Consider the following 26,695-nt stretch of genomic DNA (forward strand, 5'->3'; position numbering starts at 1 on the left):
TCCCAGCCCCAAGGGCAACAACATTTCTAGTTGTTCCTCTCTGCTCTTACCTGGACGTCGTGCCCCTCCCAGCTCCCTGTCCCTATGCACTTCTCCAGGCTCATCTGAGCAGGTGTGCCTTTGCAGCTCCCCTTCCTTAGCCAGAACTGCTCCCCTCACTTCCCCATGTGCCTCATCTAGAAGGAGATAATGCAGGCAGGGGAAAGTTGCTCAGGCAGGTGGAAGATGCAGGACTTGGAGATGGGTACATGCTGGTCAGCCTTGAGAGGCAAGGGTGAAGATTAAGGTGAGATGAGGGCAAGTAGTATTCCAAACCCCGGTTCTGCATCCCTGAGGGGCCGGCTTCCCAGGCTCAAGCCAAATCTGCCTTAAATGGGGTGAGGGGGAGTGGTTTTGTTTTTGTTTCGTTTTGATCTTCATCTTTGTATTACTGGCATCTAGCAGAGTGCCTAGCACATACTGGATGCTCAATAAACTTTTGATGAAATGAAGTGACAACTTTATTCCACTTAATCAAGGAGAACGAACAAACAGCCTAAAAATACCAGTCATTTCCCTTTTCCCTTTTCTTCTCACATCCCTCCATCATCCTTCACCCCCTCTGGAAATCCCATATTGTTCATTCCAAAATCATCACTCACTCATTCATTCATTCATTTATTCGGGTGTTCTTTCGTTTATTCAACAAACATGTATTAATCTACCATGATCCGCCCTGTGCCAGACACTGGGGAAACAGCATAACTATGCCATGACCCCGACCAAAGAGAGTCTCATGGAGGAAGACAGATAAGTAAACAGATTATTACAATACAGTGTGGAAAATGCAACGACAGGTAGATACAGGGTGCTATAGAGGCATGTAAGAGCGGCATCTAACCCAGACTAGGGATCGTCAGCAAAGGTATCTTGGAGGAGAACAAGCCTGAACTTAGTCTTAAGATTGGTTAATCAGATGGGGCATGGTGGGGGGGAGGATAAAAGGACACATATTCCAGGCAGAAGGAGCAGCATATATAAAAGCTTAGAAGTGTAAGGTGAGTCCTGACTTCTTAGCACTCATAAAATGTGCATTACCCAAGGGCAAATGTTTATATTAGCACTGACGAAAGACCAGACTTGTGCCAGTGGCAAGGTGTGGGAGCTGAACCTGAGACTCCTGGATTAAATTGGTATTGGCCCCCAGCTGGTAGCATCCCAGGCTCCTAAAATAAAAAATACAAATCCTCTCTGGAAAAAAACATCTCCTTAAATTTTCAGAGACTAAGACCAACCAAAGACGAGTTCACAAGGAAAGGTCATTAAACACAGAAGGAAACAAATCACCATGAATGAAAGTCAGCAAATATAAGAAGCAATAGATTTAGACCCCCAAGGTCTTCAGATACTGAAATTATCAGATATAAAACATAAAATAATTATGAAATGCTTGAAGTAATACAAGACAAAATTACAAAAATGAACAAGCAACAAGAGACTATCAAAAGTGATCAAATTTGAAAAGGAACAAATAGAACTCATAAATAAAAATATAATTTATTGAAATAAAAATGTAAATGAGTTTAACAGCACATTAAAAACAGCTGAAGAGAGTTAGTTAACTGAAAGGTGTACCTGAAGAAATTATTCAGAATTAGGCACAGACAGACAAGGAGATGAAATATATGAGAAGAGAGATTAAGGGATACGGCATGTAGCATGAAAAGGTCTGACACACATTTCCTCAAGAGCTCAAAGGGGAGAATAGAGAGATGGAGAAGAGACAATATTTTAAGAGTAATGACTGAAATTTTTGTAGAACTCATGACAAATGTAAATATACAGATTCAAGAAGGTTGACACACAAGATATTTTAAAAGATTTCCACACCTACATAAAATGTAGTAAAACTAGAGTACACCAAAGACAAAGAGAAGATCTTGTTGACTGAAAAAAAATGCAAAACTTGAGAGTTGTGAATTAAGTTTTATTTGGGGCAAAATGAGGACTATAGCCTAGGAGAAAGTATTTCAGATAGCCCTGAGAGACTGCTCCAGAAGCAGGGAGGAAGGTGAGTGTTGTATGTGATTTTAGTGAAGGAAGGTGCCTGCAGTCAAGCACACATTTTGGCAAAGGCTTGCTGCTAGTCATGAGGAGCAGATGTCACTGGTAATGATTTTAATGCTTTTCTAGAAGATACGAGGAGATGCAAGAATTGGGCTCATAGAATCTTCTCCTGAAAATATCTACTGAAAGACCTGTTCTGCCAGTTTGTCCCAGAGCACAGAGTGCCTCATTCCTGATCTCCACCTTGAACTCCTTTCAGGGTGTGTTGCAGGTCAGCAGCTGCAGCGGATCATGATTTAATCTTTGTAGACGTAGATGGCAAGTGCCAATTTATATTGAATAGTTGGCAATCTTAAAGGCAGTCAGAGGGAAAAAGACATTTAGACAACAATAATAAAAGAAATCATTTGAAAGTGAGTAATATCTTCAAAATGATGGGCAAAAACAACAATTAACTCAGAATATTGTACCTAGCAATGCAGTCTTCCAGATATGAGGGTAAAATATATTATCATCTGAACAAAAACTATAGTTTACCATCAACACTAAAAGAACTCCTAAAAGACGCATTTTAGGAAGAAGGAAAATTATTCCAAAAGAAAGGTTTGAGGCACAAGAAAGAATAGTGAGCAAAGAAATTAGTAAAAACATAAGCAAATCTAAATAGTACCTTATAAGGACTTCCCTGGTGGTCCAGTGATTAAGAATCTGCCTTCCAATGCAGGGGATGTGGGTTCAATCCCTGGCCAGGAAGCTAAGCCCGGGCGCTCTAGAGCCCACGCGCTGCAACTTCTGAGCCCACGTGCTCTGGAGCCTGCAAACCACAACTAAAGAGAAGCCCGAACACCGCAAAAAAAGATCCTGCATGCCTCAACTAAGACCCGATGCAACCAAATTAATTAATTAATTAATTAATTAAAATAAATAAATAGTATCTTATAAAATGAAAATAATATCTAATTTGTGGTTTCAAAACCTGATAAATAAAATACAGGAAAATGATAGCATGTATATAAACCAGGAGGGGAGTTATCAGAATTAAATTATTCCGAAGTCCTTGAATTCTTTCAGGAGGAGAAGATGGCTAAGATATTAATTTCAGATTTTATTGAGTATGCAGGGGAACATTATCAAGGTAACTGCAAAAAAAAAAAAAAGAAAATGAGAGAATCGGTATAAGTTCCAAATCGATAAAGGGGAGAATATAATAAGAAAACAAACACAAACTCAATCAATTTCTTTTAAAGCCAAGAAAAGAGAAAAAAAGCATAGAGGGCTTCCCTGGTGGCACAGTGGTTAATCTGCCTGCCGGGCTTCCCTGGTGGCGCAGTGGTTGAGAATCTGCCTGCCAATGCAGGGGACACGAGTTCGAGCCCTGGTCTGGGAAGATCCCACATGCCGCGGAGCAACTGGGCCCGTGAGCCACAACTACTGAGCCTGCGCGTCTGGAGCCTGTGCCCCACAACAAGAGAGGCCGCGACGGTGAAAGGCCCTCGCACCACGATGAAGAGTGGCCCCCGCTGGCCGCAACTAGAGAGAAAGCCCTTGCACAGAAATGAAGACCCAACACAGCCAAAAAAATTAAAAATTAATTAATTAATTAATTAAAACTGAACAGGAATGTGTTTAAAAAAAAAAAAAAAGAATCTGCCTGCCAATGCAGGGGACACGGATTTGAGCCCTGGCCCAGGAAGACCCCACATGCCACGGAGCAACTATGCCCAAGCGCCACAACTATTGAGCCTGTGCTCTAGAGCCCGCGAGCCACAACTTCCGAGCCCGCGTGCCACAGCTACTGAAGCCTGCATGCCTAGAGCCCATGCTCCGCAACAAGAGAAGCCACAACAATGAGAAGCCCGCACACTGCAACAAAGAGTAGCCCCTGCTCTCTGCAACTAGAGAAAGCCCGCGCACAGCAACGAAGACCCAACCCAGCCAAAATTAAAAACAAATAAACAAATAAATTTATTAAAAAAAAACCATAGAAAAAGTGGGACAATAGAGAGTAAAAAAATAAGATGGTAGAAACAAGGCTAAATTATAGATTATAAATAAATTATAATGGTCTAAATTCATTAGTTAAAATACAACCTGATAGACAGTATTTTTTTTTAATCCAGCTACAATGCTATTTAACTGAAATACACCCAAAACAAAGATTTGGAAAAGTTGAAAGTGCCACAAAAAGATATGCCAAGCAGATAGTAAGCAAAAGGAAGCTGGGGTAGCTATTAACATAAGACAAATGAACTTTAGGACAAAAAGCCTCGTTAGTAGGGTGTTCTAACATCCTGTTTGCCGGAGACAGTCCTGGCTTACTCCTGTTATCCTAGCATTACTATTACTAGTATGCCCTTTGATGCCCCAGAAGTATCCCAATTAAATAGATGGCCTCCTTTTTTATCAGGAATAAATGAGGTACCTTGAGTTTGAGTGCGAATAGTTTATTTCAGGGGACACCAGTAGAGCAGTAAAGAAGTGGATCAGCAAAGAAATCAAAACCAATAAAGGATATGTTATCAAATCAGTTAATACTGTGGGAAACTGGAGCTCAATCCTGGGGGGGGGGGACCTTGGGAGACAGCGTTAAACAGATTTGAGGATAATCCCCACTGAGAGGCAAGGAAACTGGGATATTGATCCACTGAATCCCCACCCATCATTTCTTTAGGACTTCTTCTACGACCTTAGCTCCCAGTACTTCCAGCCTGCCCTGCGTGTATCCAAATATGTTCCCCAAACAGAGTTGCAGGTATTCACAGAAAACAGCCTTCAGTGTAGAGGAAATTCCGGGGAGTTATAAGTGGAGCCTAAATAGTGTCTGCTACGGAGAGTAGCTACATAATATTAAAAGATTTGTTTCACCAAAAAAAATACTAAAATTGAATTATGTGTATCTAATCACTTAACCTAAAAACATATGAAGTAAAAATTGATACCCTTACAGAGAGAAATTTACCAATCTATTTTTGCAGTGGAAGATATCAAAGCATGTTTTAGATTAGCAATTGGTCAAACAGACTTAAAAAGATAGTAAAGATTTGCAAGATTTTCATAGTTTAATATTCAAGCTTTGTTTTGAAAATATATAAAGGTCTATGCCAATTAAAGAATATATATTCTTCTGAAGAATATATGAAATGTTCTCCAAATATTGACCATATGCATATTGACTAAGGCATAAAGTAAAGCTCAATACATTTTGGAGAGTTGTTATCATATAGACTCCATTCTCTGATCACAAATTAAATTAGAAGGCAAGAGTGAAAAGTTATATAAAATTCCATTCATTTGTGTATTAAAAAAGAACACTTCTTAATAACTTGTGTGTTAAAGAAGAAATTATTGTAGAAATTTTAAAACTTAAATCTACATCAAACTTTAAAACTCCTAGAAAATAACAGAACACCTAGATGACTTTGGGTACAGCAATGCTTTTAAGATACAACACCAAAGGCACAATCCATGGAAGAAATAATTATAAGCTGGAATTCATTAAAATGAAAAACTCCTGCTTTCTGAAAGATAATATCAACAGAATGGGAAGATAAGCCACAGACTGGAAGAGACACATCTGATAAAGTGCTTATCCAAAATATACAGACTCTTAAAATTCAACAATAAGAAAACAGACAACCTGATTAAAAAATGGACAAAAGACATGAACAGACACCTCACCAAAGAAGATATACAGATAGCTAATAAGCACATGAAAAGATGCTCCACATCATATGTCATCAGGGAAATGCAATTTAAAACAACAAGATACTACTACACAACGATTAGAAGGGCCAAAATCCAAAATACTGACAACACCAAATACTGATAAGGACATAGAGCAACAAGAATTCTGATTTATTGTTGGTGGGAATACAAAATGGTACACCCACTCTGAAAAAATGTATGGCAGTTTCTAACAAAGGTAAATATACTCTTACCATATGATCCAGCAATCACACTCCTTGGTATTTACCCAAACAAGTTGAAAACTTATGTCCACACAAAAGCCTGCACACAGATGTTTATAGCAGCTTTATCCATAGTTGCTAAAACTTGGAAGCAACCAAGATGTCCTTCAGTAGGTAACTAGATAAACTGTGGTACTAATCATCCAGGAAATGCAAATCAAAACCACATTGAGATATCACCTCACATCAATTAGAATGACTATCAGCAAAAAAAGAAGAAATAACAAGTGTTGATGAGGGTGTGGAGAAAAGGGAACCCCAGTGCGCTGTTGATGGGAATGTAAATTGGTGAAGCCACTATAAAAATAAGTATGGAGGTTCTTCAAAAAATTAAAAATAGAACTATCATATGACCTAGCAATCCCACTTCTGGGTATATATCCAAAGGCATTGAAATCTAGATCTCTAGAGATATCTGCACTCCCATGTTCATTGCAGTATTACGCACAATAGCCAAGATATGGAAACAACCTAAGTTTCCATATTCATTCATCAATGGATAAATGGATAAAGAAAATGTGGTATACATATACACATTGGAATACTATCCAGCTGTGAAAAAGAAGGAAATTCTGCTGTTTGCAGCAACTTCGAGGGCATTATGCTGAGTGAAATACATCAGACATAAAAAGACAAATACTGTATGATATTACTTATGCATGGAATTTTGAAAAGACAAACTCAGAGAAACAGAGAGTAGAGTGGTACTTGCCAGGGGTTGAGGGGTAGGGGAATAGGAGATATTGGTCAAAGAGCACAAACTTCCAGTTGTAAAATCAACGAGTTTGGGGATCCAATATACAACATGGTGATTATAGCTAATAATACTGTATCATATACTTGAACGTTGCCAAAACAGTAGATCTGAAATGTCCTCATCACAAAAAAGAAATAGAGGTGGACACTAATACCATGGTGGTCATCATATTGCAATTTATAAAAGTATCAAATCAACACGTTGTACACCTTAACTTACACAATGTTCTAGGTCAATTATATCTCAATAAAGCTGGGGAAAAAATAAAATTAAACTGTGGTAGATCCAGAAAATGGAATATTAGTCAGTGCTAAAAAGAAATGAGCTATCAAGCCATGAAAAGACAGGGAGGAAACTTAAATGCATATTGCTAGGTGAAAGACCCCAATCTGAAAAGGTTATATATTGTGTGATTCCAATATCTGACATTCTGGAAAATGCAAAACTGTGGAGATTGTTAAAAAACCATTGGTTGCCAGGGGATAGGGGGAGGGGAGAGATGAATAGGCGGAGCACAGAGGATTTTTAGGGCAGTGAAAATACTCTGTATGACACTATAACAGTGGATACATGTCATCATATGTTTGTCTAAACTCATAGAATGTACAACACCAGAAGTGAACCCTAATGTAAGCTATGAAGTTGGGTGATATGATGTGTCAGTGTAGGTTCATCAATTGTAACAAATGTATCAATACCACTCTGGTGTGGGATGTTGATCATGGAGGAGGCTGTGCCTGTATGGGGACAGGGGGTATATAGGAAACCTCTGTACCTTCCTCTAAATTTTACTGTGAGCCTAAAACTGCTCTAAAAATTCTTTTAATGTAAACCATAATAAAATACTATATATCAAAACATAAAATGCAGCAAAAATGTCACTGAGGGGAAAGTTTATGGCTTTAAATGCTTATGTTAAAAAAGCAGAGGGCTTCCCTGGTGGCCCAGTGGTTGAGAATCTGCCTGCCAATGCAGGGGACACGGGTTCGAGCCCTGGTCTGGGAAGATCCCACATGCCGCGGGGCAACTAGACCCGTGAGCCACAACTACTGAGCCTGCGCGTCTGGAGCCTGTGCTCCCCAACAAGAGAGGCCGCGATAGTGAGAGGCCCACGCACCACGATGAAGAGTGGCCCCCGCTCACCGCAACTAGAGAAAGCCCTCGCACAGAAACGAAGACCCAACACAGCCAAAGATAATAAATAAATAATTAATTAATTAAAATTTTTAAAAAAAAAGAGAAAACATGAGGCCAAACTTGTTCTCACAACATCTCTAATTCACAGAGAATTATTTTCCCAAGTGTATAAAACTCCTGAGAGTTATTGAGAAAAAGACAAATAAGCAATAGAAAAATGAGCTATAGATAGAAACAAATACTTCCCAGAAGAAAAAACACAAATGGCGAATAATACTTGAAAAGACGCTCAGCTTCATTATTTAATCAGGCAAATGCAAATTAAGACAATAATAATATATTTTTTTGCATACTAGATTGTCAAAAATTAAGAAATCCATCAACTCTTCTGAAGATGTGGTTTAAGGTTATTGGGACAACCAAATGACCTGGAAAACAATTTGTCATTAGCATCTGAAGTTGAATATTTGTATGTCCCAAGACACAGAAATTCTACTACTAGTTTTTTTATTCCCTAAAGAAAATCTTAATTATACTAGAAGACATACAAAATAAAGGTTCAGCATGGTTCATAATAGAAGAAGAAAAAGAACCACTTGATATACTACATAGTAAGGAAATGATCAAAGACACTCTTCTGCAAAGAATCAGAGAATTGTACCTGATTCCTGACAGCACCCAATTTAGAGCAAAACTTTGCTTCCTAGGACCCTCCTCAATACCCAGTCAAAGTCCAAATCTTATAATAGGTTCTAACACCTTACTGAGGCACCCCGTGGTGCACACGCCCCTTAGCTGCAAGGAGTAATAAACCCAACATGTTAACAACAGGTATGTTCTGGTGGTCTTTTCTTTGCCTGCAGGGCATTGACAAGCTGAACACAAAGTACAGTAACTGATCTCTTTTTCTTCTTGGACATGTGAGCAGACAGTTAAATACTGATGCCAACAGCTTTCAAAATCTCCACTTGGTCCAATTTCCAAAGTTTGGTCTAGATGTGACCCATAGACATTGGTGTTGAGGAAGCCAAGAAACTGTGGTGTTGAGAGTGTTAGAGGTGATTTCCACATGGACCCTCGAATTGCCCGTGATGTTGATGGGACCAGGAAGGAGGAAGCAGAAGCAGAGCCAGTCAAGTGGCCTCAGGGCAACTTTCCCTTGGCTAAGAGGAGATCATTCCTGTCTCCTCTCTTGTCTCAATTTCCCTCCAGCTATTGGCATCGTGGAACAAAGAGGAGAGCTTGGAAAATGGGACCAAACGGACTCAAGCAAAGAGGGAAACAAAATAAAGCAAAACAAAATAAAAACAAGAAGACAGAAAGGGCAGGATCTCAAGGCCAAAGAGAGTGCCCTGGGTGGTGAGGGCCGGCCGGCTGTGACTGTTGGTCAGTGAGGGCCTATGCCCCTTCCAGAACACTCAAGGGCTACGTAACACATACCTAGTGTTTTCACAGCACTTACATACCCACTATGAACAAACTTCATACAGACACTTCACAGATAAAGAAGGTGGGGCTTGGAGAAGTTATGTGACTTATTTGAGGTCCCCTCTGCCAGTAAGAGGTGGAGCTAGGATCGCAACCTAAGCATAACTGACATCAAATCCCACCTGAATTAGTACTGTTTACCCCACCAGCTTGACCAGCAGGAGTCCCTGGGCTGCATTTTCAGAAAACACAGAATAAGACGCCAGAGAAACCAGGAGAAAAAAATGTCCTCTGGAGGGTCCTTGAAGAGCACCTAATCTCTCTCCTCTCTCTTCCCTCTTACAAGCAATGAAAGAGTTACTCACAAAAACACAAAACTCTAAAACTAGGGGGTGAAGGAAGATAGTATTTAAACTGGTCACTGGCCGGCGCATCCCCAGGGTCCCAGAGCAGAGCTTACTTGAAATAGTTGGAGGCGGATCCCATTGACTAACGTCATCCCCATGACTCACGCAGTCGGCTCTTCCTTAGTGTGTGGAAATGAGACAGTCAGGATGCTGATGGGACAGGTTGCTGGAAATGATCACTGTGGTCTCTGAGAGCCATCCAGACATACCTCACTGTTGGGAAGTCCCCTCGGCCATCACTCCACGGATCCCTGAGTGCCCTGGATGCTTGAGCTGAGTGAGGAGAAAGAGTCTTAACGTCCTAAGGAAGAGCTCAGAATGATGGGGCCTTCCAATCCCCATCAGTTCTTAGCACTTGGGTGTCCAGAGTCTGGGAATGGAAAGAGGCTGTGCCAACGGCATGTCCTGGGGTGAGTCACGTAACTGTGGGGCAAGGGCCCCTCCCCAGCTGCTGCAGCCTCCAGGCTCCATTCCTGCAGTACAGCACTGGCGGCGCCTCTCCTCGCTGAGTCACCTGCCCGTTCCTCCTCAGCGGAGGACAGCGCTAGTCATGAATCTGAATTCCTTTGAGACTTGCCCTCTTACCCCCCAAGGGAAATTTATACCATCTTTCTGGATTATAGAGATTTGAGTCAAAGCAAGCTGCCATCAAATAATTAGCAGAGAACTTGTTTAGTCTCCCCAAGTCCAATGTATAAGCAGAAGAGACTAAAGAGGACTGCTAACAGCAACATTCCTGGGGAGCAGGTAGTCACTGGGTCAGACAGGCCTGGGGGGCTCTGGACCTGGGAAATCCCAAATTGGCTAGATGTGCAGTAAATCCATCTGTCCCACCACATCCTTTCTTGTTCATCCTTGGCTGACTTCAGTGTCCGTGTGAATACCTCCTTCATCACTCTGTCCCCACAGATCCCTGACCCCATAAATTCTACTCCGCTATGCCTGGCACACACACGCCCAGGCACGCGCCATGGAGTTTGTCACTGCTCTTAGTTCCTCCACTTCTGAAATACCAAGCTCTATTCTCTGACCCCAATTCCTATTCTTCCAGCTCTGTCACTCTGTTACTTTAACTCTATTTTTTACCCCTTGGAAATGCCCAGTTTGGAGAGACCACAGTGTTCTCTTGCTCTAATTGTCTTAATCAGTCTTGGTCTGCATTTGAGGGGAAAGAGAAGAAAGAGTGAAGGAGGCCTTCCTCTCGATAGGCTGTGAGGGCCGTGGCTGCAGCTGGCACTGACCGAGGCCAGGCTGAGAAGGGGGAGGAAGGGAGGGAGTCGGCTGGGTTAGGGGCCCCACAAAGGAGCTGGCCAGGAACAATGGGGAACAAAGGCTGGACATTCTTCCGCTGAGCCTCCAGAGCCTGGCCTTGGCCTTCCGGGAACAGTTCCAGGAAATGTCTGAGATTCCAGATTTGGAAGGAAGAGACCTGTACACAGGAGCTGGGCTCTGAGAGGGGAGAGCAGCATCTCTGTAGGCAGGGGGTGGGGAGCAGCGGGGTGAGCACTGACATTGCAGGCTCACAAGCTACAGTCCTGTCTGCTCTAGACACGAGGTTTCAGGGCTGGAAAAACTCTTAAAGGTCATGTACTCCAACCACCTTTCCAGGGCCTGAGAAATATCCCTGCCAAGGATGCTCAAATAGTTTCAGTGACGGGATGTGCATAAAAATAAATATATCACAATATTGGCTAAGCTTTACTGATCACTTACAATGCATTAGGCACTGTGCTAGGTGATTTTATGCTTTATCTCCTCTCACTCTTACTCCAGCTCTCAAGGTAGGAACTATTATTATTATCATTATTATTATTATTATCATTATTATTATTATTATTATTATTATTCTCACTTTACAAATAAGGAAACTGACTTTCAGGGGTTAAGTCACTTGCCTGAGGTCTCCCAGAAGCTTATCTCATCTGTCTCTGGGCTGACTAGGCGCACAGAGTGGGCGTCTCCCAGACTGTCCAAGAGCCTGTGATCTTCTCTGTCTTCTGACCTACCACCCTGACCTCTCCCCGGGAAACGGGCCAGGGCATGACAAGACACTCTTGCTCCCCACACTCGGCTTCCGGGGCCTGCCTTCCTCTACCCTCAGCTTCAGAATGCTGTGCCCTGACATTCCACCTCTGGGTTTTCATGCCACTCTAGCAGGGGGTCGCTTGGAAGCCAAGGGATTGGGATTGGGATTCAAGGGTTCAATAGAGGCTTGGGGTAAAAGATCAAAACAGTGGTTGGAGTTAATGGTTAGGCTGCGGATTACCTCTAAGAAATCCTAGACTAGATCACAAGATAAACCCTAGGGCGGGGCTTGGAGTCAGAGGTTATGACTAAAGGATCAAGGTCAGAGACTTTCTCTCCTCTGGTCTCCTCCCAGTTCTCCAAGGCACTGAGGGCCAGGCAGGAAGCATCGGTTTCCTCAAAGCCGCTTCCCTCCTGGGGCAGAGTCTCGGTCACAAACAACCACCACCACCACCACCGCGCCCGCCCCTCCTTCCCTCCGCTGTGAGCTCAGACCAGTGGGACAAAGTGCTACGGACAAGGACAGAGGCCTGAGGGCAGCCATGGGCTCTGGAGGAGTAGGCCTCCTTGGGGCCCGGCAGCCCCTGCCTCTCCTGTTTCTGCTCGTCACGGGTGAGTGTGGCCCTCCCTTCTCCTAGCCCACGCTCCGCTCCGTTGATCTGAGGCCTGGCCGAGGCAGGGAGGAGAACCCCTTGCTCCTTTGCTTCCCTTTTGCAGTGGGGGGTACCAGAGACGACGGTGGTGATGATGATGATGGTGATGTTGAGTGTGAGGCAGACAGACTGAGAGCTCCACTGGCCCTCACCTGGGTGCCCCGCGCGCATGCTGGCCTTCTCCCCTCCCAGCTAGCATGTTATTGGGGAACTGATCTTCAGGCAAGAGGTGGAAGATGAGGCGTGCAGGGATTTGGGGGCCCTATTTGTAGTCAGACTGGGCTCCACCTCCTTTTCTCTCCCAGGAGGCATGGCTCAGGACTCCCCACCCCAGATCCTCGTCCACCCCGAGGACCAGCTGCTCCAGGGCCCTGGCCCGGCCAAGATGAGCTGCCAGGCCTCAGGCCAGCCGCCTCCCACCATCCGCTGGCTGCTGAATGGGCATCCCCTGAGCATGGTGCCCCCAGACATTCACCACCTCCTACCTGACGGAACCCTCCTGCTGCTGCGGCCCCCTCCCCGGGGACGTGCCCACGATAACCAGGCCCTGTCCACAGACCTGGGTGTCTACACGTGTGAGGCCAGCAACCGGCTGGGCACGGCAGTCAGCCGGGGCGCTCGGCTGTCTGTGGCTGGTGAGGCCTGGGCGGGGAGACTTGGGAGTGGAGACCTGGGTTGGGGGTGATCCTAGATGGGAGACCTGAGAGGTGGGGCTCTGAAGAGTGAGCTCAAGGCAGCGGAAAGGTAGGTAATGCAGAACGCTGGGAGACGCCAAGGCGGGACCTGGATGTGGGGACTGGGTCCCACTCTCTGCGACCCTCCCTCTTCCCCACAGTCCTTCGGGAAGATTTCCAGGTCCAGCCTCGGGATGCGGTGGCCACGGTGGGCGAGCAGGTGATTCTGCAGTGTGGGCCGCCCTGGGGCCACCCAGAGCCCACAGTCTCATGGTGGAAGGATGGGAAACCCCTGGCCCTGCAGCCAGGGCGGCACTCGGTGAGTGTAACCCCCTTCACCTCACCCTGTCCTGGCCACAACTGTGCACACCGGAGGGACTGACCCGCCCCCTGGCCCAATGTCCCCTGCAGAATTTGAGGAAGGGGAGGCGGTGAGGCCTTAGACTTCCCTCCCCACTCAGAGGCCCTCCCCGCAGGGGAGACTTCACAATGCACCTGGTCCTGACAGGTGTCCAGAGGTTCCCTGCTGATGGCAAGAGCAGAGAAGAGTGACGCAGGGACCTATATGTGCGTGGCCACCAACAGTGCAGGACGACGGGAGAGCCGGGCAGCCAGGGTGTCTGTCCAAGGTAAGGGGAGGGCGGTCAGGGCCAAAGTAAGGGGAGGGCGGTCAGGGCCAAGGTCGGGGGCTCCAGTTAGGGTGGTGTGGTCTGCTTTTGGCTGGGGTTAGGGGATGTGGGAGCGGAACCCGGGATCAGGGTCAGAGCGGCGGGGACCCCATTTAGGGGTGGTTCCCCCGTCCTAGAATAGAAATCGGAGTGCTCTCAACCTGGGCGAGCTGCGAGTTCTGGCCCCTCTGTGGCCGAGGGATGTTCACTCCTCAGTTCCTCCGTTCTGGCCTATGGGCCCCACCCCAGCCCTGTGCTCCCCACAGAGCCCCAGGACTACGAGGAGCCCCTGGAGCTTCTGGCTGTGCGCATTCAGCTGGAAAACGTGACCCTGCTGAACCCAGACCCTGCGAAGGGCACCAAGCCTGGTCCTGCTGTGTGGCTCAGCTGGAAGGTGAGCCCCAGGACCTGGGCTGGAGCCCGTGACAGCTCCAGAAATGGCTGGTCACGAGAGCCCTGAGCCCTCCTCTCCCTCTGGACTCTTTCCCAGGTGAGCGGCCCTGCTGCACCTGCTCAGTCCTACACGGCCCTGTTCAGGACCCAGGCTGCCCCCGGAGGCCAGGGAGCCCCGTGGGCAGAGGCCCTGCTGGCTGGCTGGCACAGCGCAGAGCTTGAGGGCCTCCGCTGGGGCCAAGACTACGAGTTCAAAGTGAGACCATCCTCCGGGCGGGCTCAAGGGCCCGACAGCAATGTGCTGCTCCTGAGGCTGCCTGAACAAGGTCAGGGACAGATGCCTCCCAAAACCCAACAATATACCCCCAGCCCCTTTTTGTCCCACTCCAGCCGGGGGGATGGTGGGTCCCACCCCCGGGCTCCCTCCTGCCCTGGCTCAGCAAGCAGAGCTGAGAAAGGCTCTTAGTCTCATCAGTATGGCTCTGACCCTGTGTCCCATTCCAGCTCTTTTCCCTAGAGCCTTCTCCCTCAGCATCCCTTACAGCCTCTCTCCCTCCCTCCTCCCCAGTGCCCAGTGCCCCTCCCCAGGAGGTGACCCTAAAACCTGGCAACGGCAGTGTCCTCGTGAGCTGGGTCCCACCACCTGCTGAAAAGCACAATGGCATCATCCGTGGCTACCAGGTACCCTCCACAAACTGACACACCCCCTCCTAGTGGTGCCAGGAGATCCCTCTTCCCTGGCGTCCTGTAAGACACTTGCTCTGGGCACTAAGAAATGGTACTTGGGCAGAGAAGCAAGGGAAACTTACTGTTGTTGGGCAAGGACCCTACTGTCTGCTAGACGCTGCCGAGCACTTACTTACACAATCTCATTTCATCTCATAGCCCACCCTGGGTCATTGTCCCCAATTTACAGACATGGAAAGTGAGGCTAAGGTCACAGGTGCGGGAAACAGAACAGGAGTCAAACCAGGCCGTGTCTGACTCCCAGCTTCTAAGGCAGTGGTGTCAGAGGGCGGTTCCTGGACCAGCCAACGTCAGCATCACCTGAGAACTTGTTAGAACGCAAATCCTTAGGTCCTTTGCCAGGCTTCGTGAATCAGAAAGTCGGGGATGGACCCAGCAATCCGGATTTTAACAAATCCTCCAAGTGATCCTGAAGCACGCTGACGTTTGTGAACCACGGGTCTAAAGCCTATTTCGGCAGATTACTTTTGTCCCTCGTCTGTCGGTCTAGAGAGAAGTCTCTCCCACGCTGTAGGGGGAGGAGGAAATAGGCCGTGTGGGTGCATGCGAGGGGCGTCCCCAGGTGAACGGCAGGACAGGGCGGCCACACGCCCGGAGTCTGATCCGCAAGAGGAAGGGCTGAGCTGCTGGGATGGTGCCAGGGGGCGAGCTCCCCTCTGTTTGCGTCTCAGGTCTGGAGCTTGGGCAACACCTCGTTGCCCCCGGCCAACTGGACGGTGGTGGGCGAGCAGACCCGGCTGGAGATCGCCACCCGCATGCCAGGTTCCTACTGCGTACAAGTGGCCGCAGTCACTGGGGCTGGGGCTGGGCAGCCGAGCAGCCCTGTCTGCCTCCTTTTAGGTGAGGACAGTGCCCACCGGCCCCACCCAGACCCATTCAGGCCCCATCTCCGCCTTCCTCTCTCCCCGCTCACGCTTCCGGCTCCTCCCCCTCGTCTGCCCCACCCTCACTGCCTCGGCCGCCCCCTCCCCACTGAGCTCAAGTTCCCATACAGAGCAGGCCGTGGAGCAAGCTGCCCAGGAACCCAGTGCGCACGGCCCGTGGACCCTGGAGCAGCTGAGGGCGGCCTTGAGGCGGCCAGAGGTCATTGCCAGCGGGGGTGTTGTGCTCTGGCTGCTGCTGCTGGGCACCGCCGTGTGCATCCACCGCCGGCGCCGAGCTGGGGTGCACCTGGGCCCAGGTGAGAAGGTGAAGTGGACTCCCAGGTGATCAGGCCTTCCCTGGGTCCAGCCAGAACGCTACAGGGGTTTAGACCGCTAGCCAGGTGCTGGAGACTCTGGGCTGACCCTTCCTCCTGCCCTCTCCCAGGTCTGTACAGACATACCAGTGAGGACGCCATCCTAAAACACAGGTGAGAGACGAAAGGGCCTGAGGCGAGGGAGGGGCAGAGGGGCCGAGGGACAGTGGAGCTGGGATGGAGAACTGGCCAGAGTACTAGTCTCCCCTACTGCCAGGCAGGTTGGCATCCTAGTACCTGAATTTCCCTTGAACTTCAAGTGATAATTAATTTCTCTTTCATTAATGTTCCAATCACACCACTTGACAAGGTGAGTAAACTGAAGACTCACGACTCAAGTGACTGCCCAAGGCTACACAGCTAGTAGCTGCCTTCTGAATTCCTAATCCTCTTGTTACCAAGCTCTCATGAATACTTGCTGCACTCTCCTGCTGACTCGTTCTGCTAGGTGGAGAATAACTAGCACAGGAGGACCAGTCTGATTTCTAATTTGCTCTGTACACTCAGCATCTACCTAGTAGTCCCTTTGGGTACAGGAAATCACCTACCCACGGAGGCATCTTTCCTTCGCAATAATCCACCCGCAGTTCCAGCAGAGGGCGCTCTGCCCTTGCATGATGGATTCTTACTCCTTGTTCTCAGCAACCGAGCCCGCCTGCAGGTACATCTGCTCCAAGCGCGTTTGGCTGCCAGAGCAAGTCTCCCATTATGAGACACGACACTAAAAAAGAAAACATCCTTTTTTCTCCTACTGGCTGAATTTTACACTAAATAACCATTTCATCTCTGCCCACCTTCTCCTGTTCTTTATCTCATTAGATCTCCTCTGGGAGATTTCACATTCCAGGTCTGCATCTTTCAACAGGAATTTATCAAGCACCTACTATGTGTGAGACACATCCAGCTCTACCATTTTGCTGTCAGTTTCTCGGCCCAGAGCAAGGTTCTGTGCTGGCTGGTGCTGTGTTCCTGCGTTGTTCTGTGCTCACTGGTCTTTCCCTTCCAGCTACCTCCTGGGCTTAGTCTGCTCTGCCCCGAACTTTCTCTGGCTCCCCTGGGACTTCATCCCTTCTCCTTGAGGGAGATTCCACTCTGATCACTTTGTTCATTCATTCCTTTAGAACAGCTTCCGTCTAGCAGAGACAGCCACGCAAGCATAAATGCAATCCAGAGTTGGGAGTGCAGAAACATGTACAAGTACCAGGAAGGGGCTGGGGGGGGAACTATGGGAGGAAGAAGATTTCACATTTACCCTGACAGTTAGAAGGGGAAGGGCAAAGGGAACAGCAAGAAATAGCCTGTTGCGTTCATAGGGAAAGACAAGCCTTTTGGTCTGGCTGGGGCATACTGTGTGGGATGGGTCAGAGCAAAAGGATAAGACTGAGGAGCTGGAAGCCAGACCAACGAGGGCCCTGTTAGCCATGCTGGGCAGGTGGGCTCTATCTTGGTAAATGGGGAGCCACTGAAGGTTTTAGGCAGAAAAGTGCTTTGGTCTGATCCCTGTCGCATAGTGTCCCATTCAAAGGGAAGCAGGCTAGAGGTAGAGAAGCCAACATTCAAGTAGCAAACTCCTGTTCTGCTGGCTGAGTGATCTCACATTTCTTCATCTCAACTTTCAGCATCAGCCTTGTAAGGAAGGCCTTAGTGTTGCCATTTTACAGATGGAGAAACTGGGGCTTAGAGAGGCTAATAGACTGAGTGGCCCAGGGTTGCACAGCTAGGCTGCAGCAGATCTGGCTCCAGGTCTGTGTTCTTTTTGTCTCAGCCCATAGCTATCTCTCTTTGATACCTCCTAGCTCTGGGCAACTCGGACTTCCCCTGATCCCAGGATAAGAAAGCAGCGCTGAGTTTGGGGCAGCAGATCGGAGATCTGAAGGAGACTGTGAGGGGCTGAAAAGTAGTGAGAATAACACCCCACGCCTTCTGCTGCCCGCTGAGCTGGAGGTCTTGGCCAATCTTGTTCTCCCTCCACCCCACCCTCCATTGCCCAGGACGGACCACAGTGACTCCCCGTGGCTGGCAGACACTTGGCGCTCCGCCTCTGGCTCTCGGGACCTCAGCAGCAGCAGCAGTCTCAGCAGCCGACTGGGAGTGGACCCCCGGGACCCACTAGACGGTCGTCGCTCCTGTGAGCGTGCCCCGAGGGGTGGGGTGGGCCTGGCAGTGGAGCAGGGGTCCCAGGGCTGGAGAAGGGGGGCATGGGTGGGATGCGCTCACCATAATTCCTCCTGTCGTTTTTATTGCAGTGATCTCCTGGGATCCCCGAAGCCCCGGTGTGCCCCTGCTTCCCGACACCAGCACCTTTTATGGCTCCCTCATCAATGAGCTGCCTTCCAGCCCCCCAGCCCGGCCAAGTCCCCAGGCCCCAGCTGCCAGGCGGCTCACACCCCAGCTGGCCAGGGCCTCCAGTCCCTGGCCCAGTTCAGACAGCCTCTGCGGCCGCAGGGGCCTCTCTTCTCCGCGCTTGTCTCTGGCCCCTGCAGAGGCTTGGAAGGCCAAAAAAAAGCAGGGTAAGGATGGGAGGATGGACACGGCCTGAATCGGGTGGTAGGGGGGACAGGAGAGAGCATGGGGTGGCCTCGACGCCGGGTGTGAGCCGCACCCCACTCACAGCCTGTCCTGATGGACGCCTATCGCCACGCACCCAGCCCGGAGTGTGCTGGCCTTAGCTTTTCTTTACACCGTGCTCTTGCTTGGGTTTTGCCACACCAGCAGTGAGCCTTGTTTCTGCAGCCAGCTCAACTCAGCAAACATTTAATAAGCACCACTGTATGCCAGACGGGGGACACAGAGACACCAGATATAATCCTTGCTCTCTACGAGCTCAAAGTCTCATGAAAGTGCCTGACCAGCGCACAGATAATTCTAGAACCTGGAGGGGTGTCACCAGTGCTAGCCCGAAGCCTCAGGCACTCATGACCTCTCTACTATGCACTGTGTCCATACGTACTATGTACGTGCACGATATATGGGTCTGCCCAGGTAGCCACCTCCAACTGGCTTCCCAGAGAATGAGTATTTCCTTTCTGTCCAGATTTTTCTCCTGACTTCTCGCTACCTGCTTTGACTTTCTAGAGAGAAGTAATTATAGTCTCTCTTTCTTTAGCCACTACTCTATGTGAGGTGCTTTACTTATATTTGTTATTTCATTTAATCCTCACAACATATTGGCTAGGTGCTATTTCTCTAATTTTACAAGATTGGGAAAGAGGATCAGAATTGGGTAACTTGTTCAAAACTCCGTGTCCATAAGCTGCAGATCTCAAATCTGAAGCCAGAATGGTCTGCTTCCAAAGGCTACTCTGAATCTCTCTGGGAGCACCCTTGGGAAATTCTATTCTCTCGCTGACTCTTTTCTTCTGTTTCTGAACATTGTCTGCACTCTCTCTGCTGTCTTCCTGAGCCTCCGGTACTGATTAGTAAGATTTACAAATGTTCAACAGCCAGTTTTGTTAAGTGGATATAATCCAACTTTTATTAAGACAAAGATGGATTCAGAGTAATTAAGAGCTTGTCCAATATCCAGAATTTTATGACTCTAAATATTAGCCAAGCTGGCATCCTTTCCAGCTTTGCCTCAGAGCTATTGCATTAGAAATCATCTGTGATAATGAAATACCAGCTAAAAAGAGGTTGCAGAAGTCTCATTTAAAAACTAGCTTTTCCATGGATAACCACACTAATTTGAATATAATGTATACCTTGTCTGAGAACATTAATACTACCCCACAAAAGGTGAACAATTTTCTACACTCAATTCTTAAGAAGGTTCCAATTCTGAGATGAAGCTTCCTAACCTCACTCAGAGATTCAGGTCCTCACTGCACCCCTTTTCTCCTCACCCGGCCCCACCCCACCACTGCCCAGGATGGGCTGAGAACAGCGACTCCCCTGGGCTGGTGGACACTCGGCCTACCTCTGGCTCTTTGCAGCGGCAGCAAGATCTCAGAGGCATGGAGCTGCTCTACTGCTGTCAGCTAGTCCGAAAGACTGCTTCCTTGCCTTCTAAAACTGGCAGGCTCTCTCAGTGTCCTCTACCCCGTTGGCTTGCTTATTCTTTTTTCTTTTCTTTTCTTTTCTTTTTTAATAAATCTATTTATTTATTTATTTGTTTGTGGCTGAGTTGGGTCTTCATTGCTGCGCCCAGGCTTTCTCTACTTGCAGCAAGCGGGGGTTACTCTTCGTTGCGGTGCGCAGGCTTCTCATTGCGATGGCTTCTCTTGTCACGGAGCACAGGCTCTAGGCTCACGGGCTTCAGTAGTTGTGGCACGCGGGCTCAGTAGTTGTGACTCACGGGCTCTAGAGCGCAGGCTCAGTAGTTGTGGCGCACAGGCTTAGTTGCTCTGCGACATGTGGGATCTTCCCAGACCAGGGATCGAACCTGTGTCCCCTGCATTGGCAGGTGGATTCTCAACCACTGTGCCACCAGGGAAGTCCCCTTTTTCTTATTATCTGACCTTAGTTGGGTTTTTTCCTCTGTGACTAATAATCTCACAACTGCTGTCTCCCGTGTCTAATCCATTATATCTTATTCTCAGTTCACTTTGCTGATACATATCATCAATACATTGAATAGCCTCATTAAATAATTAATTCAAACAAATATTTATCGCAATTCAGGTGTGCTCAACAAGATTCCACCTAACCCTGATAACATGTTTACTGTATAGTTTAATTCAAATAATATTGAAACTAAATTCAAGTAATTCCAAGCAAGGTGGAAGGAGGGTTGTTTTGTTACCAGAATCCTTTAGAGGAAATGATAGGAGCAGGGATGAGTATGGCCTTTTTCCTTCCCTTTCCACACAAACCAACATAAACAACAGGTGCCCCCATTTCTGAGCTTAGTCAAGAAGCCAGGCACAAAACAAGACAAAGGTGATGAGAGCATGTTTGGAGCACCCAAAGTTGGCCTCCAGGACTCCCTGGGTCATATGACAATTAAAGGAAATGAGTAAAAACCAAACCAGCCAAAGTACAAAAGGAAACTTTGATGGAGGAAGTCTAGCCATTGTGTGGCTTTTCATCCCAGTGGCTCAGAATGTCTGGCTACTGTACATGGATTCCTAGGGTCCAGATGGATTCTTGATGAATGCCTTGTCCCTGCTTTGAACTGCCCCAGATCTTTGAAATCAGACTGACTAGACAGTTCTGTCTTGAGAGTCCTGCCTGGTCTCCGGTCCCCTTTCCTAACTGGGCTTCTGATCATGTGACACTGACCTGAAGGCTGTTTCTTTTCTCCTTTGCTCGATGTTCTCCTGTTCCTGGTCTTGGGAAAATCCTTTTCCCTTTATTATTCTGCTCCTCTCTGGTTTAAACTGAGATCCATTTTGGTTTTGGCCTGACCAAGTCATTGCACACAGCCGGGTCTTCTGTATTGTCACACTTCACTCAGAGCCCTGTCTCCTAAGTGGCCACATGGGCCTGATGATAGCTGCCATCTTGTACATGATTCGTCTCACCTTGTGTTTAAACCTGCATCTCTGATATCATCCATCCATTCACTCATTCATTCAACACATATTGAATATCCACAGGCAGGGCATTGCCTCCTTGGGTGAGACCAACACATCTTCCTGTTTTAAAGTTCCTCTTCCCATCAGCTGACTCTCTCCCTTCACACCTGACATGGTCTGGAGCTCCCTGGTTTTGTCTTCCTCATTCAGCTCAACTTGACAGCCCAACCCATCTCTCCAAGTGAGAGACACTTGGGTTTATCAGGGCAAGACTATCCAGAGCCATGTGAGGTATTTGCAATGTGAGAAGTGGAAATTAACAGATTCTCTCCAAGAAAAGAAGGAGTATTTGCCTTCACGGAGCCAAAATTCATGAGAGTAGGTAGCAATGTGAGGGTATAGAGATCAGGAAATTGGAATGTGTACAGTAAAGAGAAATAAAGTTGTTTTTTAATATATCTATTAGGTGCCAGGAACTTTCCAATCTGTTTTTAGTTAACTGGCCAAACCATGATTTGCAATGGTTGTTTACAAATGAAACAGGCTCAGGAAGGTTAATGGATTTACCTGAGGTCACACAGCTAATATGTGGCTGAGCCAGGCTATGAGTGCAGGTGTTTTGACTCCAAGCTTAGTGCTCCTTCCATTATATCACAGCTGCCTGGATGGAGGGAGGTTCTCTCTCCCTCTTCCCTCTGGGTTCAAGAACCCTAAAGCTTAACTGGATGACCAAGCTGAAGATCCTGTGGTTGAGGTCTGCAAGGCACACCCAGGCTTGGCCTCCAGCCACCGACTCTTTGCTTTGCAGAGCTGCACCAGGCCAACAGCTCCCCGCTGCTCCGGGCCAGCCACCCCGTGGAGCTCTGGGCCTGTGAGCTGGGCAACCGAGGCTCCAAGAACCTTTCCCAAAGCCCAGGTGAGAGGAGGGCGCTGCGAGGCAGGTGGGGGGGGGGTGAGGCAGGGTGTGGGGCTTCTCCTGTCCCTGAGGAGGCTGGCTGGGTGCGGACAGGACTCTGAGGGGCTGGGTAGACAGGCAAACTGGGGCCCGGGGCTGACGGGGGTTCTGCTCTCTCACGCCCAACCTGTCGTTCCCCAGGAGCTGTGCCCTGGGCCCTGGTTGCCTGGCGGGCCCTGGGACCACAGCTCCTCGGCTCCTGCAGTGAGCTGGTGACTCACCCTCGCCCTGCAGCACCCCTCTCTCCTCGTGGACCCCCCACTCAGAGTCAACAGACCCAGTAAGAGGGCATGGGGTCAGGAAGCAGGGCTGGGCACTAGGGGTGTGGGGTGTCTGCTGAGCGTGGACGGGGCTGGGGGAGGGGTGGCAGGGACCAGGAGGACGGTACTAACCATCCTGCCATCTTACCCCAATCAGGCACTCGGTGGAGCCCCAAGCCCCCTCCTGCCCCCCACTGCCAGCAGCCCCTGTCCCCGCCTCTATCCCCTCCAGTCCCCAGGCCTCTTCCCTCTCTGGCCCCAGCCCAGCATCCAGTCGCCTGTCCAGCTCGTCACTGTCGTCCCTGGGGGATGATCAGGACAGTGTGCTGACCCCTGAGGAGGTGGCGCTGTGCCTGGAGCTCAGTGAGGGTGAGGAGACCCCCAGGTGAGTGGCCAGAGGGGCAACCAAAGGATACAGATGTGAGCGCGAGGCAGGAGCGTGCCTACGTCTGCTGCCTCCACCCTCCTCAATGGGGCTGTTTCTGCCACTCCACGCCCCGCCCCCCCCACCCCCGACCACGTCCCATCCCCCGTTTCACCTCTTCCTAGGAACAGTGTCTCTCCAATGCCAAGGACTCCTTCACCCCCCATCACCTATGGCTACATCAGCGTCCCGACAGCCTCGGAGCTAGCGGACATGGGCAGGCCTGGAGGAGGGGTGGGGTCCGAGGTGAGGGGCTTGCTGTGCCCACCTCGGCCCTGCCCCACACCCACGCCCAGCGAGGGCTCCTTGGCCAACGGCTGGGGCTCAGCCTCTGAGGACAACGCCCCCAGCGCCAGAGCCAGCCTGGTCAGCTCCTCTGACGGCTCCTTCCTCGCCGACGCCCACTTCGCCCGGGCCCTGGCCGTGGCTGCGGACAGCTTTGGCTTTGGTCTGGAGCCCAGGGAGGCAGACTGCGTCTTCACAGGTACGTGAGATCGCGGTCTTACTCCTCATCCCCACCCGCTGGAGTGGACACAGCTTCTCCCCAAGCAAGAGGCAAAGCATCCTAAGCATCGTCTTCGTCGTCGTCATCCCTAAAACAGCTAGTTTTTTATTGACGGATGACTATGTCCCAGGCACCATGATAAGTGCTTCACATACACTCAGCATTAACAGCAACTCTCTGAAGAATATTCTTTGTCATTCTTTTCCAAATGAAGAAACTGTAAGTCCAACGGCTTTATTAGCTTGCTCAAGGTCACCTACCAGAACAAGGATAAATTGTTCAAGTTAAAATCCCAGAGGCAGCCAATTGTACAGTCCATGCTGCTACCTCCAGGACCCTCTTACCAGATGTGGGTCTCCAGGAAAGGTTGCTCCCCAGCCCAGTGACTCGGATTCGTCCCCACTGTGGGAAATTCTGTTTTCTGTCATACGTCCCCCTGTGCTTTCAAGGCCTTCTTCCTGTCCTGTGTGTGGCAGGATGGGAAGTGACTGGGCTGCCTGTTTCACGTGTCTAGCAGGTGGGACCATCATCCCCAAGTCAACAGAAGGTAGTCAGGGCTCCCCATGGCCCTTTGGTGTGCCCTTCCTCAGACACTCTATTAGATCCCCTAGACCCATCTTACGAACCCTAACTCTACCTTTTGCCCCGCAAAAAAAGCAGTCAGCCTTGTGGCGAATAGGAGAGCAAGGATTACCTAGGACAGACGGCCAGGGCTGGGCTAGGAGGAAAGAGTTCAAGCTGTTCTCTCTGAAGAAACCAACGGACATCTTCCTTTCCCTGGGGCGGAGGCTCCTGTGGATGTGGCCACTGGGGGTGATCGACCGAGTGGGGCTGGGTTATGTCTAGGGTTGGGTGTAGGCCTTAAGCAGCCCCAAGCTTTCTGCCCTAAACTGGTCCATAAGGGTGAAGGACAACCTTCCACAGATACCTCTACCCTCCCTGACAGATGCTTTGTCACCTCCCTCGCCCCGGGATGACCTCTTCCTGAACTCCGCCCTCTCCCTGCCCCCGTGGGAGTGGAGGTCAGACTGGTTGGAGGACATGGAGAAAAACCACACCCAGTGGCTGGGAAGGGGGCTGCCTCCCTGGCCCCCCACCTCTCGGATCTCGTCCCAGAGAAGTCAGCTCAGCTGTCCTGCGCCCAAGGCCGGCGGTAAGTGTCTGGCTGGCTGGCTGATGTGGCGATCTTGACTGCAGGGGTTCTTGGCAGTGGGGTGGGGTCCAAGAGGGCGCCTGGGGTCTGGCAGGAGAGCTAAGGAGCTGGGGGATAAATCCATCCTCCTTCAACTTCTCCTACAGACGCCTCGTGAGCTGATCCCGAGACTGCCAAGAGGAGAATCAGAACCCTCTCCCCTGTCAGCCACCAGCCTGGGCTGTGGACTGTGGGTCTTGGCCTGTGCTCCCCTGCAGTTGGGGTCCACCTCTCCCAGCCTCCAGAGTTCTCCGTCCCGGCTTGTGAAAACAAATGAAAGCAAAACAAAATATGAACAAGGTGGACCTGGAGCCGCCGGGGGGAAAAAATCATCTCCACCTGACTCCCAGCCCTTGCTTTTCCCTCTGCTTCATCCACGTCCACAACCAGGTCATTTGGGCCTAAGAAGCAGCCCTAAATCCTGGTCTCCCCACCCACTTGGATCACGGGAAGTGGAGGAGCCAAATGTCTGCCTGGAGGACAACAGTGGCTCACGGGAGAGGGCTGTGGAGGAAGGAGCTTCTCATCTCAGGGCCTCCCCTCTCAGCCCTTTCTGGACCATTCCTAGCTCTCTCCCCAAACACACCACGAAGGGACATAAAGAGAGACTCCACTGAGGCAGTGAGGCCCTATCTCAGCACCAAGACAAAGGGTTCAGGATGAGTCTAGGGAGGAAGATGAAGGAAGAGTGACGAACGTGGGACAAATACACCCTCCTCACACTGTTGTCACTATAAGCTTAAGGAATTTGATACCATAAAGCTACGATGACGTGAGTTCTATGAGCTCACTCGGCGGAGCACCATCCTGGCGAGGGCTCCTGGGTTAGAAAGGGATCCAGTGTTCATTGACGCTCTGGCTGTCACTCCTTTCTGTTCTGTTGTGAAGGGGGGAATTACCTGCATCTTTCAGACTTTAAGCAGAATCTAGGAAAGGGAGGGGTGGGGGATTTTCGGGGGCGTCTGCTGGTCTTAGCAACTTGTCCTGTGACGACAACTCCTGCTTTCAGACGTCCCAGCTGCCCTCCCCAAAGACCAGTCCCAGATGGTTTCTTAAAATAGACAAAGTAGGGGCTTCCCTGGTGGCGCAGTGGTTGAGAATCTGCCTGCCAATGCAGGGGACACGGGTTCGAGCCCTGGTCTGGGAAGATCCCACATGCCGCGGAGCAACTGGGCCCGTGAGCCACAACTACTGAGCCTGCGCGTCTGGAGCCTGTGCTCCGCAACAAGAGAGGCCGCGATAGTGAGAGGCCCGCGCACCGCGATGAAGAGTGGCCCCCGCTTGCCACAACTAGAGAAAGCCCTCACACAGAAACGAAGACCCAACACAGCCAAAAATAAATTAGTTAATTTAAAAAAAAAAAAGTTTATGAAAAAAAAAATAGACAAAGTAGCTAAGTTTCACAAAAGGTAGAACCACCTGTAACGGTTGGCTAGTGGGCACCCTTCAGACAAAAAACAGAACCGAGAAATGGAGGAGCAGGACTTCCAGAGCCTGAGCCGCAGAAAACCAATGGAGGGCAGGCAGGGCTGCATCCTTCTCATTTGGTGGGAAAGGTCAGGGGCAGAATCCACATGCTGGGGGGTTGCTACCGAGCACGCCCAGGGTCGTGATCTCAGGATGAGGAGTCAGTGCTCTGGATACACATCCGTTCCTCTTTATTTGCTTTTCCTTTTTTGGATTTTATTTTTCTTTTAGCTTCCTGGTAAAATTCCTTTTGAAAACATGCCAACCTCATTTGCCAGACCAAATGAGAAAAAAGG

At 49.2% G+C, this 26,695-nt stretch overlaps 1 protein-coding gene across 2 annotated transcripts; it reads left to right on the forward strand.

Moving 5' to 3' along the window:
- Positions 1-12,207: 12,207 nt before the first annotated feature.
- On the forward strand, positions 12,208-25,231 carry ROBO4 (roundabout guidance receptor 4). Of its 2 annotated transcripts, XM_061203242.1 has the most exons (19): positions 12,297-12,380; positions 12,486-12,643; positions 12,727-13,056; positions 13,257-13,414; positions 13,604-13,724; positions 14,030-14,157; positions 14,254-14,482; positions 14,725-14,837; positions 15,575-15,743; positions 15,898-16,083; positions 16,212-16,254; positions 18,132-18,268; positions 18,387-18,650; positions 22,405-22,512; positions 22,693-22,831; positions 22,969-23,196; positions 23,361-23,719; positions 24,687-24,893; positions 25,040-25,231. In XM_061203242.1, exons 3-19 carry the CDS (start codon positions 12,732-12,734, stop codon positions 25,048-25,050), a joined length of 2,925 nt encoding a protein of 974 aa, XP_061059225.1. In that variant the 5' UTR covers positions 12,297-12,380; positions 12,486-12,643; positions 12,727-12,731; the 3' UTR covers positions 25,051-25,231. The 2 variants fall into 2 exon arrangements, with proteins under 2 accessions (XP_061059224.1, XP_061059225.1); XM_061203241.1 differs by lacking the exon at positions 12,486-12,643 and having other exon boundaries at positions 12,208-12,380.
- Positions 25,232-26,695: the final 1,464 nt, after the last annotated feature.

This window comes from Eubalaena glacialis, chromosome 10 (genome assembly GCF_028564815.1).
Source record: "Eubalaena glacialis isolate mEubGla1 chromosome 10, mEubGla1.1.hap2.+ XY, whole genome shotgun sequence".
NCBI lineage: Eukaryota > Metazoa > Chordata > Mammalia > Artiodactyla > Balaenidae > Eubalaena > Eubalaena glacialis.